The sequence below is a fragment of the Loxodonta africana genome, chromosome 4, assembly GCF_030014295.1.
Source record: "Loxodonta africana isolate mLoxAfr1 chromosome 4, mLoxAfr1.hap2, whole genome shotgun sequence".
Classification (NCBI taxonomy): Eukaryota; Metazoa; Chordata; class Mammalia; order Proboscidea; family Elephantidae; genus Loxodonta; species Loxodonta africana.
In genome coordinates this window covers 99,369,934-99,387,755 of record NC_087345.1, presented here as the reverse complement: position 1 = coordinate 99,387,755, position 17,822 = coordinate 99,369,934, and the positions used below count along the sequence as shown (strand labels likewise).

Here is a 17,822-nt window from a genome sequence, read left to right as displayed (position 1 = left end):
AATGTTAAAATCAAGTAGAAACCATTTTCATAATACCTTTATTATTCTTCCCTTAATGTTAAGGTAATATTCACCATCCTTCGTAATGTTGTTTCTCACTTGGATTTCTTTGCAGCTGGTAAATGTTTTGCCTTCAACGACAAGTGAATACAACTTATCAGCACCAAACAAACTAAAAACACAGAACGGACTTGCCTCGATGATAAAAATATTGCTACCTTCTGAAAATCTGTATACTTTGCTTCACAGAGTATACAACTACTACAAATATTTACTTTTTAAATTTAAACTAAAATGCTTTGGGAACGCTCAGGTGGTAGGTAGATTTTTGAAATCTAATACTTACAGTCATCGACATAACATTTCTTTTGAGCATTTGGTTTTAAATGTGTTAAGCATAAGTCGCTGGACCAACCATTTTCAGCCATGCATTCCACTCTTCTGTCCATTATCCCAACTCCACAAGTCACTGAGCACTGTGAGCAGAATAAATAGTGAAGGTAAACTAGATCCTGGATAATAAGGCCAGTAAACCCATGCTTCTTCCTCTCAGACTAGGCCCTTTTTGAACAAAATGATGGTCAATGGACAGAATGTAGATGTTAAAATACTCTGGAGGCTGGACAGTCACAGGTGGAGGAAATCCTTAGGCATAAGCCTGACTCTACTATTTCTCAATTACGGGCTTCCTTTTATTTATTTTGTGCAGTTATATCAACCGTACATTGTAAATACTTAATAAACCTTAATTGATGATGGATATTAAGAAAACTGAGAGTTTGTTCTTATTGATTTATATGGTAATATTGCAGGCCAATATTTATTTGGTTTTCATCAAGTAAATTGGGAATGAAATACAATTCCAAATAATTTTTGTCACTCATATATTAGCTTCATTTACTTGTTCACTTAGACAATAAATATTTCTTAGACATTTATTCAAAGTGCAAGCCACTGTGTAAGGCTCTCTGAGGAATAGAAATAAGTATCAGTTGTGGCCTCTTTTTACAAGAAGGATATAGCAAGCATAGAAAGGAAGATAAGACATACAAACAACTGAGAAAGCAGTTTTTAGACAACAGGGGTATGAGACAACCATGAGGATCTAGTTAGACACGCAGATGACCAGGTATCCTACAGCTAGAAAGACTCAATGAGGTTTTAAATTCACTGACCTTGCTCCATTTTCCAACTTTCCAAGTGACCATGTGCAAACAGCTTCTAAAATTGCATTTGTAAACCTGAGGGGAAGGCAGCACAGGGCATTCTCGATAGCCTATAGGCCGAAGCTGATGGAGCTTATTTTTCTTAGTAGGCCGGATCCCAATGCAATATGTAATCCTTTGTTGGTGACTAAATCCACAGTTATCTGCACACTAAAAAATACAAATTTACAAGGAGAAGAACATATCCTTAAATTCAGTCATCTGGCCTAAGTATCTCCACACTCGTGCTTATTATACTGTATGTAATGCCATCCCTAGAATAATCCCATTTTTATTACTCTCACTTTATAGACAAAAACAAGGGTTTGGAGACATTAGGCAACTTTCCCAGAGTTGTTAACAATAAATGGAAGGACCCAGATTCTCTATCTGTAGTGCCTGTGCTTTTTCCCATTACACTACCAAGAATATCTTGATTGAATAAAACTTTATCTTTCAATAGGCACAACTTTGGAAAAATGAAGCTTATTAGGGATTTTTTTTTTTAAAAAATAAAGAACGTTTATTAGCTTTAACTATAGTCTAGCAACTAAGTATAATTTGGGATGCATTTATTTTACTATATATAATGGGACATCTAACATGATCTGACTAAAATAAGTAAGTGATTTATATATAAATTAAATCCCAGCCAAAAAAATGGACAAATAGACTTCTGCTTCCACCAAAAATGGAGTAACAAGAAATAGATTTTATCTTCCCACCTGAGACAACCAAAACAACCAGACAAAATAAGTAAAACAACAGCTTTTAAGGCACTGGACACCAGGCAACAAAGCACAGTGATCACTGAGAGACTGGGAGCAAACAAAGTGAGGCCATAGTTGCTTCAGTTTACTGCCTTGAGAGAGAGTTTCCAAGTCATGGCACAAGGAAAGGGAACCCAGAGGAGCCCAGTGGATACCCCAACCTAAACAGACAAAGTCAAGAGTTTCAGAAGACTAAGGAATCTACAGTTTTCAGGACAGGGTACCAAAGAGGAGATTGCTGCAGAAAGAGAAGGCCAGAGAATTTCCAAGAGTTCCCAGACCCCTTTTGGTGCTCAGTAAAGTCTTGACCAATGCACACATGTGAGGCTATCATCTGAGGTCAGGGAAAAAAGCAACAAAAAGGGTTAGAAGTTACTGTGTCAATGTTCACACAGGGCCAAGTATAGTGCCCATTTCTTCCAGCTAGACTGGAAACCTTATATACACAGGGCAATGAGTGGAGTACTCAGAAGAGCCTTGCCACAATATAGGGGAATAATTAACTCTAGACTAAGCAATGAACTGGTCTCACTTCACAAATCTTAAAAGTAAGACAAGAAAGGACCAAACTGCTTCCCAATAATATCCCAGAAAAACTCAAAGAACGTATATAAAAACCCACTGGCATCGAGTTGATTCCAACTCATAGTGACCCTACAGGAAAACAAAAATATCCAGTAAACAAAAAGGTAAAATTCATAATGTCTGGCATGCAATAGAAAATTACCTGGCATGCAAAGAAGCAGAAAAATACTATCACAAAGAGAAAAATTAATCAATTAAAACTGACTCCAGAAGGATGACATCAATGCAAATAGCAGAGGTAAGATCTCTAAAAATACTCTCCTTCACAAAAGAATTTTAAAAATTGTCAAAAAAAATTAAAATCAACTTTTCCAGACTCTGAGAATTAACCAAAGTCTTGCAATGATCCAGGAAGAATTTATTCAAGAAACACAGCTCAATTTCCATAAGAACAATGAGCTTTGTGGCATTTTAACTTGTCCAATTCCCATTCCTCCCTCCAGCTCTGCTTGAAATCCAATAGCATGCAATCAGTGAAAACCAGCAGAGTGATAACCACTGAGGGGGACTCAATGCAGTCACAATTGCATCAAAGCCTAGTTCCCAGAGATTGCCATTATTTTACATGTCTGGTGGATTTCTGGAAGATCCCATTTTCAAGGTTGTCTTTATTTGAACTGATTCTGATCTCACTCAGTGCAAACAATCATTTTCCTAAGGGCGTTTTTCAAACACAACTACGTGCAACTGTTTAATTTAGAGGCTGTCTCAGGTAATGGGTAACTGGTGGAGCAAATAACAGGCTAGCCAAAAAGCTTAAAAGGAAAAGCTGGGGAATGAGATGCCCACAGGAGCTTCGAAAAACTTTGATATATTCTTGGGTATCTAGAAGGCCATGTACATGCACAGGAATACGGGCATCCCCAGGGCTGTATGCAAGCTCCGGAAATACCTAAGAAACACCTATACTCTCAGTTCTACCTGATCTTAAGTTCTGTACGAAAATAAATGACTCTTCAATCATTAGCTGATCACTAAACTAACTGAGCAGAGACTTTGATGACCACATGTCAGGCTTTATAGAAATATTTAAGAAAACAGCAAACAAATAGCAATAAAATTTTCCAGGATAGACTATATGCTGTGCCAGTGAACGAACCTCAGTAAATTTAAAAAGATGGAAATCAGACAAAGTATGCTTTCCAACCACAATGGAATAAAAGTCTAAATCAATAACAAAAGAAAATTTTATAAATTCATAAACATGTGGAAATTAAACAACGTGCTACTAAATAACCAATGGGTCAAAGGAAATATCACAAGTGATATTAGAAAATACTTTGGGATGAATGAAACCTAAAATATACAAAAACTTATATACAAAATATACAAAAACTTATGGAAAGCGGCAAAAGTAGTGCTTAGAGGAAAATTTATAGCTTCAAATGACTGGATTAAAAAAAAAGAACCATCTCAAATAAATAATCTAAACTTCTACTTTAAGAAATAATAAAAAGTAAAGCAAAGTGAACAGAAGAAAATTAATTATTAAGATTAAAGCAGAAATAAATGAAATAGAAAACAAATAGAGAAAATAAACTAAATAAAAGTTGGTTTTGAAAAGGTCAAAAAAATTCACAAACCTTTATGCAGACTGATTAAAAGAGAGAGAGAGAGAGAAACTAATTATCAAATCAGAAATGAAAGAAGAGATATCACTGCCAACTTTACAAAAATAAATGATTATAAGGGAATGTTATGAACAATTGTATTCCAACACTTTAGATAACCTAGATTAAATTGACAAATTCCTAGAAAGACAAAACTACCAAAACTGACTCAAAGCTAGATAACTGGGAGCTCCTAAAAATTAAACACTTAACCCTCATCAAAAGACTTCACTAAAAGAGTAAAAAGGTAACCTACAGACTGGGGAAAAAATTGGGGATATGATATATCTGACAAGGGTCTCACCTCTAAAATCTATAGAATACAGCAACAACAAAAAGACAAATAATCCAATTAAAAAATTGGCAAAGAACCATCAAAGTAGAAATTAACAACAGGATGAACATGGAAAAAACAATCAATTACATGGAAATTGAATAATACCCTGCTTAAAAACCACTGGGTAATAGAAGAAATCAAAGATAGAATAAAAAAATACCTAGAATCAAACAAGAATAAAAACACATCATACCAAAACCTTTGGGACACAGCAAAGGCAGTGCTCAGAGGTCAATTTATAACAAAAGATGACCGTGTCAAAAAAGAGGAAGGGGACAAAATCTAAGCTTAGCTACACAATTCAAACAAATAGAAAGAGAATTGCAAAAGAAGCCCACAGCCACCAGAAGAAAGGAAATAATAAAGGTCAGAGTAGAAATAAATGGAATAGAGAATAGAAAAACAATAAAAAGAATCAAAACCAAAAGTTGGTTCTTTGAAAGCATCAACAAAATCAACAAACCACTGGCCAAATTGACAAAAGAAAAACAGGAGAGGATGCAAATAACCCAAATAAGAAATGAAATGGGAGACGTTACGACAGATCCAACTGAACTAAAAAGGATCATAACAGAGTATTATGAAAAACTATGCTCCAACAAGTTTGAAAACCCAGAGGAAATGGACACATTTCTAGAAACACACCAACTACCAAACTAACACAAACTGATATTGAAAATCTGAACAGATTCATAAGAAGAGAAGAGATCGAAAAGGTAATATAAAAAATTTTCAACAACAACAAAAAAAGCCCTGGCCCAGCTGGCTTCACTGAAGAATTCTACCAAACATTCAGAGAAAAGTTTACACCAACACTAAGTAAACTATTTCAGAATGTAGAGAAGGAAGTGATACTTCCAAATTCATTCTATGAAGCCAGCATAACCCCAATACCAAAACAGGCAAAGACACCGCAAAAAGAAAATTACAGACCAAAATCTTTCATGAATATAGATGCAAAAATTCTCAACAAAATTCGAGTCAATAGAATTCAGCTTCATATCAAAAAAAAAAAAAAAAAAAAACACCACGACCAAGTGGGATTCGTACTAGGTATGCAAGGATGGTTCCAACATTAGAAAATCCATCAATATAAACTACCACATAAATAAAAGGAAAGAAAAGAATCACATGATCATCTCAATGGATGCAGAAAAGGCACTCAGCAAAGTCCAACACCCATTCCTGATAAAGACTATCAATAAAATAGGTATAGAAGAGAAATTCCTCAACATAATAAAGGGCATCAATATGAAAGCAACAGCCAACATCATTCTTAATGGGAAAAGGCTGAAATCATTCCCCTTGAGAACAGGAACCAGACAAGGATGCCCTTTATCACCACTCCTGTTTAACATTGTGCTAGAAGTGCTAGCTAGGGCAATAAGGCAAGAAAAAGAAATAAAGGGCATTTGAACTGGTAAGGAAGAAGTAAAACTTTTCCTATTTGCAGATGATATGATACTATACATAGAAAACCCAAAAGACTCCACTAGAAAACTATTGGAACTGGTAGAAAGATTCAGCAGACTAGCAGGATATAAGACAAACATACAAAAATCAGTTGGATTCCTATACACCAATAAGAAAAATGACAAAAAGGAAATTGGGAAAACAATACTATACAATACTATACAATACTATACAATACAATACAGCCCTTAAAAAAAATAAAATATTTAGGAAAAAATCTAACCAAGGGTATCAAAGACCTAGACAAAGAAAACTACAAAACCCTACTGCAAGAAACCAAAATAGACCTACATAAATGGAAAAACATACTATGTTCATTGATAGGTGGACTCAACATTGTGAAAAAATGTCAATTCTACCCAAAGCAATCTACAAATACAATGCAATTTGTATCCAAATAACAACAGCATTCTTTAAAGAGATGGAAAAATTAATCATTAACTTTATATGGAAAGGGAAGAGGCCCTGGATAAGTAAAGCACTATTGAAGAAGACGAATAAAGTAGGAGGACTCACATTACCTGACCTCAGAACCTACTATACAGCTGCAATAGTCAAAACAGCCTGGTACTGGCACAATGACAACTACATTGACCAATGGAACAGAATTGAGAACCCAGATGAAAATCCATCCACCTATGGTCACATGATCTTTGACAAGAGCCCAAAGTCCATCAACTGGGGAAAAGACAGTCTTTTTAATAAATGGTGTTGGCAAAACTGAATGTCCACCTGCAAAAAAAATTAAACAGGGCCCATACCTTACACCATACACAAAAAATAATTCAAAATGGATCAAAGACCTAAATGTTAAACCAAAAACTATAAGAATCATAGAGGAACAAATATGACCAATGCTAGAGGCCGTAATACACACCACTAACAGGATACAAACCATAACTAATAACACACAAACTCCAGAAGATAAGCTAGATAAGCAGGATCTTCTAAAAATTAAACACTTATGCTCATCAAGAGTAAAAGGAGAATCTACAGACTGGGAAAAAAATTTGGCTATGGCAAATCCAACAAAGATCTAATCTCTAAAATCTACAGGAAAATTCAACACCTCTACAACTAAAAGACAAATGATCCAATTAAAAATGGGTAAAGAAAATGAACAGATACTTCACCAATGAAGAAATTCAAGCAGCTAACAGACACTTGAGAAAATGCTCAAGATCTCTAGCCATTAGAGAAACGCAAATCAAAACTACAATGAGATGCCATCTCACCCCAGCATTACTCACCTGAATAAAAAAAGAAAAATAACAAATGTTGGAGAGGCTGAGGGGAGATTGGAACTCTTATGCAGTACTGGTGGGAATACAAAATGGTACAACCATTTTGGAAAAAGATATGGCACTTCCTTAGAAAGCTAGAAATAGAAATATCATATGATCCAGCAATCCCACTCCTAGGAATATATCCTAGAGAAATAAGAGTCGTCACACAAATAGACATATGCACACCCACATTCATTGCAGCATTGTTCACAATAGCAAAAAGATGGAAACAACTAGATGCCCGTCAACAGATGAATGGATAAACAAACTATGGTATATACACATGATGGAGTACTACAAAATGATAAAGAACGCTGATGAATCTGTGAAGTATCTCACAGCATGGATGAATCTGGAGGACATTATGCTGAGTGAAATAAGTCAACCACAAAAGGACAAATATTTTATGAGACCACTACTATAAACGCTCATGAAAAGGTTTACACACAAAAAGAAACAACTTTGATGGTTATAAGGGAGGGGAGGGGTGAGAAGGGAAAAACACTAACTAGACGATAGATAAGTGGTAACTTTGGTGAAGGGTAAGACAGCACACAATACTGGGGAAGTCAGCATAACTTGACCAATGCAAGGTCATGGAAGCTCCATAGACACATCCAAACTCCCTGAGGGACCAAATTACTGAGCTGAGGGCTGTGGGGACCATGGTCTCGGGGAACATCTACCTCAATTGACATAATACGGTTTATAAAGAAAATATTCTACATAGTAGCGTCTGGGGTCTTAAAAGCTTGTGAGCAGCCATCTAAGATACTCCACTGGTCTCAAACCTTTGGCAGCAAGGGAGAATGAAGAAAACCAAAGACACAAGCGAAAGATTAGCCCAAAGGACTAATGGACCGCAAGTACACAGTCTCCACCAGACTGAGCCCAGTCCAACTAGATGGTGCCGGCTACAGCTACTGACTGCTCTGACAGGGATCACAATAGAGGTCCCGAACAGAGGTGGAGAAAAATATAGAACAAAATTCTAACTCACAGAAAAAGACCAGACTTACTGGTCTGACAGAGACTGGAGAAACCCTGACAGTATGGCCCCAAAACACACTTTTAGCTCAGTAATGAAGTCACTCCTGAAATTCATCCTTCAGCCAAAGACTAGACAGCCAAAGATTAAACAAAATGAGACTAAATGGGCATATCAGCCCAGGGGCAAGGACTAGAAGGCAGGAGGAGACAGGAAAGCTGGTAATAGGGAACCCAAGGTCAAGAAGGGACAGTATTGACATGTTGTTGTGTTGGTAACAAATGTCACAAAACAATATGTATACTAATTGTTTAATGAGAAGCTAGTTTGTTCTGTAAACCTTCATCAAAAGTACAAAAATAAAAAATTAATTGATCAATTATTTTAAAAATGGGCAAAGGATATGAACAGACACTTCACCAAAGAAGACATTCAGGTAGCTGACACACAAGGAAATGCTCCTGATCATTAGCCATTAGAGAATTGCAAATTAAAACTACAATGAGATAACATCTCACTCCAACATACAGAAATAACAAATGTTGGAGAGGTTGCAGGGAGATTGGAATTCTCATACACTGCTGGTGGAAATAGAAAATGGTATAACTCTTATGGAAAATGATATGGCACCTCCTTAAAAGCTAGAAATAGAAATACCACTCCTAGGAATATATTCTAGAGAAATAAGAGTCATCACAGAAATAAACATATGCCCACCTATGTTCACTGTATCATTATTCACAATAACAAAAAGATGGAAGAAACTAAGTGCCCTTCAACAGATGAATGGATAAACAAAGTACAGTACATACACACAATGGAATACTACACAGTGATAAACAATGATGGATCTGAGAAATGTCTCACAACATGAATGAATCTGGAAGGCATTATGGTGAGTGAAATAAGTCAATCACAAGACGACAAATATTGTATGAGACCACTATTATGAAAATCTAACAAAAGATTTACACCCAGAAAAAAAATAATCTTTGATGGTTATGATGGAGGGGTGTGGTGGGGAGGGAAAATCACTAACTAGGTAGTAGACAAGTGTTAACTTTGGTGAAGGCAAAGACAGCACACAATACAGGAGAAGTCAGCACAACTTGACGAAAAGAAAGTCATAGAAGCTTCATAAACCCAAAACCAAACACACTGCTGTCAGGTCGATTCCGACTCATAGAAACCCTATGGGATAGAGTAGAACTGCCCCATAGAGTTTCCAAGGAGCGCCCGGAGCATTTGAACTGCCGACCTCTTGGTTAGCAGCCGTAGCACTTAACCACTACACCACCAGGGTTTCCAGAAGCTTCATAGGCACATCCAAACTCCTTAAGGAGCCAAGTTACTTGGGATGAAGACTGGGGACCATGGTCTCAAGGGACATCTAGGTCAATTGGCATAACATAGTTCATAAAGAAAATGTTCTACATCCTACTTTGATGAGTAGTGTCTGAGGTCTTAAAAGCTTGCAAGAGGCCTTCTAAGATACATCTGTTGGCCCCATCCCATCTGGAGCAAAGAAAAATGAAGAAAACCAAAGACACAAGGAAAATATTAGTTCAAAGGACTGATGGACCACACGAACAACAGCCTCCACCAGCCTGAGCCCAGAAGAGCTAGATGGTGCCCAGCTACCACCACCAACTGCTGTGACAGGGATCACAATAGAGGGTCCTGGGCAGAACAGGAGAAAAACGCAGAACAAAATTAAAATTCACAAAAAAAGACCAGGATTACTGGTCTGACAGAGACTGGACGAACCCCTGAGACTAAGGCCCCCAGATACCTGTTAACTCAGAACTGAAGCCACTCCCCAAATCCACCTTTCAACCAAAGATTAGACAGGCCTATAAAATAAACAAGAACACATATGAGGAATATGCTCCTTAGTTCAATCAAGTATATGAGGCCAAATGGGCAACAGCTGCCCAAAAGCAAAGATGAGAAGGAAGGAAGGAAGAGGAAAACTGGACAAATGGACACAGGGAACCCAGGATGTAAAGGAAAAGGGGAGTGTGGTGACACATTGTGGGGATTGCAACCAATGACTCAAAGCAGTTTCTGTATATATTTTTGAGTGAAAAACTAATTTGCACTTTAAACTTTCACCTAAAACACAATGAAATTTAAGAAAAAAAGCTGACTCAAGAAGAACTAGAAAATTTAAATAGACCTATAAGAAATAAAGAGATTGAATCAATAATCAAAAGAATTTCCCACAAGAAAACCCAAGACCAGAGGCTTCGATGGTGCTTTCTACCAAATGTTCAAAGAATTATCCCAATCCATCCCACAAACTTACATAAAATAGAAGAGAAAGAAACACTTCCCAATTGTTTCTGTGAGACCGGTATTTCTCTGGTACCAAAGCCAAACAAAAAATCACAAGAAAAGAAACCCACAGATTCTCTGTGAACATAGATGGAAATACTCCCCCAACAAAATACTAGCACACTGAATCTAATAACAAAGGCTACTATGACTAAGTGAGATTTATTCCAAGAATGCAAGGTTGCTTCAACATATGAAAATCAATCAATATAATACACCATATTAATAACATAATGGACAAAAATCACTTGGTCATCTCTATGTTGTGTGCCGTTGAGTTGATTCCAATTCATAACGATCCTATAGGACAAAGTAAAACTGTCTCATCAAGTTTCCCAGGTCGCTATGAGTTGAAATTGACTCTACAGCAGTGGGTTTGTTTCTTCATTTTAAATTTTTTATGGGAAGAACCCTAGTGGCGCAAGTGGTTAAGCACTCAGCTGCCAACTGAAAGGTCAGTGGTTTGAACCAACCTGTCTTTCCACGGGAGGAAGATGTGGCAGTCTGCTTCTGTAAAGATTTACAGCCTTGGAAACCCTATCGGGCAGTTCTACTCTGTTTTATAGGGTCACTGTGAGTCAGAAATGACTCAACGGCATGGGTAATCTTTACAGGAGCAGATCTCTTACCGGGTATGTTCAAAGAACAGGCCTTTGTACCACCAAGGCTCCTGATCAGCTCAACACAAAAAACCCATTGCCATCAAGTCGATTCTGACTCATAGGATCATCTCAATAGACACAAAAAAAACATTTGACAAAATCCAACACCTTTTCATGATATAAACACCAAACAAACGAGGTACAAAATAAAAACTTTCTCAACCTGATAAAGGGAATCTACAAAAATTTCATAGCTAACATGATACTTAATTGTGAAAACTGAAAGCTTACACTCTGAGAGTCAAAACGAGATCAGGGTGCCTGTTTTTGCCATTTGTATTTAATATTGTTCTAGAGTTTCTAGCCAGGACAATTAGTCAAGAAAAGGAAATAAAAAGTATCCAGATTCAAAGGAAGATGTAAAACTATATTCACAGATGACTTAATTTTATATATAGAAAACGGTAAGGAATCCACAAAAATAGCTAATAAACAAGTTCAATATACAAAATCAATAGTATTTCTATACAATAACAATAGACAATAGGAAAACGAAATGAAGAAAACAATTCCTTTGTATAAAAATTATCAATTCTATAGTATCAAAAAGAATAAAATACTTAGGAATAAATTTAACAAATAAATACAAAACTTGTGCAGTGAAAACTACAAAACATTGTTGAAATAAATTAAAGAATGCGTAAATAAATGGAAAGACATCTGTATTCATGGATTGAAACACTTGATATTATTAAGACTGTGATGCTCCCCATACTGATCTATTGATTCAACGCAATCCCTAATAAAATACCAGCCAAATTTGACAAGCTGATCCTAAAATTCATATGGAAATACATGGGGCTCAGAATAGCCAAAGCAATCTTGAAAAGAAAGAACAAAATTAGTTCTCTCACACTTCTCCATATCAAAACTTACTATAAAGGTACAGTGATCAAGACTATGGGATCCAGCATGAGAAAAAAAAAAAAAAAGAGAACAGACATGTATATCAAGAGAATAGAATTGAGAGTTCAGAAATAAACCTGTACAGTTATGATCAATTGATTTACAACAAAGGTGCAAAGATAACGTGGGAAAAGAATAGTCTTTTTCACAAATCGTGCTATGACAACTGGATATTCATATCCAAAAGAGTGAAGTTGGACTACTACCTCACATACAAAAATTACTGTATTTTTATGCAAGTAACACGTGCCTTCCACGTTTATCAATTGTTCCCTCCCCCCGCAAAGTATTTTTGTAAGCCTGCTATGCTAATTTCTTACAGCAACATGTAAAAAAAATTGGAAGCACTTATGGAAATACCTCAGGGGGGGTGGGTAGGGAGTGACTGGCGAACAAACATAGAAGGTATGTGTTATTTGTATAAAAATGTGATAACTCAAAATGGATCAAAGAGCTAAATGTAAGAGTTAAAACTATAAAACTCTTAGAAGAGAACATAGATATAAACCTTTGTGACCTTAGATTATTTAGTGGTTTCCTTGATATGACACCTAAAGTGAAAAGCACCAATAAAATAAATTGTTCTTCATGAAAATTAAAAAAAAAGAACTGTACATCAAAAGACTATCAAGAAAGTGAAAATACAAGTCACAGAATGGGAGAAAATATATGCATATATCTGATAAAGGCTAGTATCTAGAATATATAAAGAGTACTTAAAACTCAACAATAAAAAGACAAATCATTGAATAAAATGTGGGCAAAAGATTTAAATAAACAGTTTTCAAAAAAAGACATGCAAGTGGCTAAAAATCGCATGAAAAATTCTCTATGTCATTAGTCATTAGAGAAATGCAAATCAAATCCACAATGAGATATAATTTCACACCTACTAGCAGTGGTTAAGAGCTCAGGCTGCTAATCAAAAGGTGGGCAGTTCAAATCCACCAGCTGCTCCTTGGAAACCCTATGGGGTAGTTGTACTCTGTCCTATAGGGTTGCTATGAGTCAGAATCGACTTGATGGCAACGGGTTTAGAATAATTCATCTAAAAGACAAATAATTAGTGCGTGGGAGAATGGTCAATAACTACTAATGGGTATGGGATTTCTTTTGGGATGATAAAATCCTCTGGCATTAAATAGTAGTGATGGCTTCACCAATTTGTGAGTATACTAAAAATTATTAGATTGCAAAAAAAAAAAAAAACCCAGACTGACACAGATGTTAGAATTAGCAGAAGACATTACTAATAATTATTAATAACTGCTATATTCCACATGTTCTAAAAGTTAGAGACCTGAAAGATATAAAACAAAGACTGAAATCAAACTTCTAAAGATGAAGATTATAACGCCTGCGATGAAAAAGACTGAATTGGGATTGCTGGCAGATTAGACATCACAGAATAAATAGTGAGCCTGAAGACATCCATATAATCAAATACTATTCAACAATAAAAAGGATGAAACTATTGATACCTACCACAACATGACTGAATCTCAGAATACTTACGCTGAGTCAGACAAAACAGAGTACATTATTTTCCTCTATACAAAACTCTATGCAAACTAATCTATAGCTACAAAAAGCAGATCAGGTTGCCTGAGGAGAAGGGGAGAGGGATTAACAAAGAGCATGAGAAAACTTTTTGGGGTGATGGAGATGCTCTTTATTTTGATTATGGTATTGGTTTCACAAGTAGATGCATATTTTTAAGCTTATCAGACTGTACACTCTAAGCACGTGCCTGTTATTTGATGTCAGTTATACCTCATCAAAGCTGTTTTTAAAAAGGAGGCAACTCTGCAGGGCCAGCTTGCCAAAATGCTCCTGATGGATGCTGTCATAGTTGGCATTAAATGACACTTAGAATGGCACCAGAGTTTGTTAACATATGTGTCACTACTACTCCATTCATACCATCCAGCTTGTCAGTGGTTTTACTCCTTCGATTGATATGCATTCCATCACCTACCCCTATATTCAAATTTTCAACCCAGCTTCAATTTTTTTTTTTTTTAATTCAGGAGCAAAAATTCTCAGCTCCCTCTTTTTGTCTAACCTGTGAGGAGTCTCCTGTCACCACAATATACGTGCAGGGAGGATTCCCGCACTTTTTGATTGAAACAGGTCTGGTTGAAGGATCACAGAAACTTTCATTCGCTGGAACATTTTGTGCATCGATGCACTTCACTTCCCGATGAGTCTCTTTTCTCTTACATGATGCCAAACACTAGAAAGACAATTACAAAATTAATAATTAATAATAGGTGGTATCTTTAAAAGTTCATTCATGAATACTTACATCCTGCCAGTCTCCTGCAATCCACCGGTGCTGCACACAGTCCTGATGCCAACACTGTCTCTGAAAGTGAGGCCGGGTGGATGGGTCACACGCTTCTTCAGCCACCCGACCAGGGCCTCTCAGTCTGCAGTACACATCCCTTTGCTGGACGCCAGGGCCGCAGGTCACGGAGCACTGCAGAAGGGCCCCAAATGGTTAAGTAACAAATATGACATTCTATTAACACAGCAAATAAAACTATAATGTATTTTCTTGTTTCTTTTCAAACTAGTCTGATATATTGTGCATTAAGCAGAAAACACTTGCAGTATTTTTTTTTTCCGTTCTCTAGTTTGGAGCTTCTATATAAGTATGTAAATAGACTTTATTTTGCAATGATACCTAAGACCCATTCAAGCCTTACAAAGACTATGACTGGTTAATCATTTTATTCTAGACACTTCATCCCAGTAGAAAACTCTCTCTTCTGACTTTAATGCGCTTAATGTCTATAAGAGTTTCTGCATGGTGCAGACAGTTAAGCACTAGGGTACTCATAGAAAGTTTGGCAGTTCAAATCTACCCAGAGGCACCTTTCAAGAAAGGCTTGACAATCTACTTTTGAAAATGTGGCCATTGAGAACACTATGGACCAGAGTTCTACTCTGACGCACACAGGGTTGCCATGAGTCAGAATCTACTTGATGGCAACTGGTTTGGCTTTTTTGTTTTGAATGTCTATAAAAATCATCACATAATTGATCATACACTATTCTACTACATTGCTTTAAATGCCATTTAAATTCTTAGAGTGTATAATCATCTTCCTTAAAGAACATTAGCTCGAGGTTGTGTTATATTTCTCTTTATACCTGCAGTACATACTCTAGTTTGCTCCTCTTGATGACCCACATATTTACAAATATCTGGATTCATGGTTATATTTCAATAGACAAGAGTTTTGGGGAGCTGGTTATGTAAACTTAGACTACCCAGTGCTGTCAAGTCGATTCTGACTCATAGCAACCCTATAGGACAGGCTACCTGTCTTAATATCTCTGGGCCTCATTGTTCTTATCTGTACAAAGAAGATACTCTGTTATTTGTAAAAATTCATACAACACTTTCCGGACATTTAATCTTGACAACAGCCCTGTAAAAGAGGTATCACTCCTGAGAATTCTGAGACTCAGAGGAGAGGTTATGTCACTTGCCTAGGGCGCCACCACTAACTAGTGAGAAAGCCGAGTTGAAGTGCAGGTCTTTTCTGACTCCAGAATTTGAGCTACCATTGTGATTCCTCCCAGGGAAGGAAAAGGACTAGACAGTCTCGCAGGGCTCTCTCAGCTCTAGAATGCCAGATGTCTCAAAACCAAATAATAAAACCATATAGCAACAGAGCTTGACTACATCCAGGAATTGTGATGTCAATGTTAATAGGATAGAGTGCTTCCAGGGATATTTATTCAGTTTGTGAGCTTGGTTGTTTATATTCCTTGTTATACTAGGAAGGATTGGAGCTGGAACTGAGGAATGTTTGAAGCTCAATCAGTGTTCCGAAGTTTAATACTGTAAATTTATAAAATCAGGTTCTTCACCAAATTCTCTAAGTCTGCAGGAGTCCTTTTGGTTAGCAGCTGTAGAGCTAAACCACTATGCCACCAGGGTTTCCACAGGAGTCCTAGAGTAACTAATTTCCTTTTTCACAACAGTAAATATATATCTGGAAAATATGGATTTACCATGAATGAAAACAATTTAAATCCCACAAAAGCTAAGAAGTTGGTTTACTTTGTAGATTCAAATTCTACTTATAAGCAGTTGCAACATTTTTACTCAAAAAAAAAAAAAAAGAGACTTTAAAATTCAGATTTTTACATGTGTGTGTAAGCAGCAACCATGGACTTCAAACAGAATTTTTATACTGTATTGCCTTTTTTTTTTTATTGCCTATGAAGAATATTATACATGTCTACATTGCTTATATTGCCATTCATTTTATGCTCAGGGAGAAAAGACAACAACAACAAAAAAGTTTGTGAGCGCTTGATTTCTAGAATTAATCTCCATAAAGCAGTAGCATTTTGCCAGCTCATCAAATGTTTTCACAAAAAACATAAAACCCTTTGTACGGAGCCAATAATAATTTAATATGTGCTTTTGGCACGCATGGTAGTGTTGTTGTTGCTGTCGTTGTTAGGTGCCATGGAGTCGGTTCTGAATCATAGCAACCCTATGTCCACAGAACAAAACACTGCTTGGTCCTACCCATCCTTATAATCCTTGTTATGCTTGAGCCCACCATTGCAGCCACTGTGTCAATTCATCTCATTGAGGGTCTTCCTCTTTTTGACTGACCCTCTGCTTTACCAAGCATGATGTCCTTCTCCAGGGACTGATCACTCCTGACAACGTGTCTAAAGTATATAATACACGGTCTCGCCATTCTTGCTTCTGAGGAGCATTCTGGTTGTAATTCTTCCAAGACAGAGTTGTTCATTCTTTTGGCAGTCCAGAGTATATTCAATATTCTTCGCCAACACCGCTATTCAAAGGCACCAATTCTTCTCTGGTCTTCCTTAGTCATTGTTCAGCTTTCACATGCATATGATGCGATTGAAAATACCATGGCTTGGGTCAGGCACACCTTAGTCTTCAAGGTGACATCTTTGTTTTCAACACTTTAAAGAGGTCCTTTGCAGCAGATTTGCCCAGTGCAATGTGCCTTTTGATTTCTTGACTGCTGCTTCCATGGCTGTTGATTGTGGATCCAAGTAAAATGAAACCCTTGACAACTTCAATCTTTTCTCCATTTATCATGATGTGGCTTATTGGTCCAGTTGTGAGGATTTTTGTTTTCTTTATGTTGAGGTGTAATCCATATTGAAGGCTCTGGTCTTCATCAGGATTGGAGGAAGGCTCATTAACAACCTGCATTATGCAGACGGCTAAAATGCCTGGATGCAGTTCAGTTTGTCTAAATCTTTTGTAAAAATGTTTAGCCTACAAAATAAGACTCCTGCAAACATTTTCCAGTGATAATTTCAGAAACATAAACTATATATGGAAAACACCCTGCCTCTAAATCTATGAAAAAAAAAATCCTGGAAAAAATTATCAGCTTATCAAGAAGTTCTACCAGACAAATATAATTTTCTATGATAAACCAATGTGGTTTATTGGTCCTTTGATGGTGACAAGAAAAAAATCCATTGAGACCATCAAATTGAGACCATAGGCAGCAACTATATTTTTATTGTGGACCACTTCCCTACAAGGAAAGAAAAATGGAATTCACATGGGGAAAAAAATATGAACTTTGTTTTTCAGTTTTTTACAGATAAAAGTAAATAAATAAATAAATAAAGAAGTAAAC

General features: G+C 36.5%; 1 protein-coding gene across 1 annotated transcript in view; it reads right to left on the bottom strand.

Annotated features, from left to right (window-relative positions):
• The window catches only part of ADAMTS20 (ADAM metallopeptidase with thrombospondin type 1 motif 20), a 215,455-nt gene that overhangs the window by 30,928 nt on the left and 166,705 nt on the right, over positions 1 to 17,822 (bottom strand). Inside the window, exons 30-34 of the mRNA XM_064284366.1 lie at positions 14,468 to 14,641; positions 14,225 to 14,395; positions 1,176 to 1,376; positions 347 to 476; positions 37 to 131 (exon numbers count right to left, since the gene is read on the bottom strand). Of these exons, the coding sequence (XP_064140436.1) occupies positions 37 to 131; positions 347 to 476; positions 1,176 to 1,376; positions 14,225 to 14,395; positions 14,468 to 14,641 (771 nt within the window). The remainder of the gene's footprint in view (positions 1 to 36; positions 132 to 346; positions 477 to 1,175; positions 1,377 to 14,224; positions 14,396 to 14,467; positions 14,642 to 17,822) is intronic.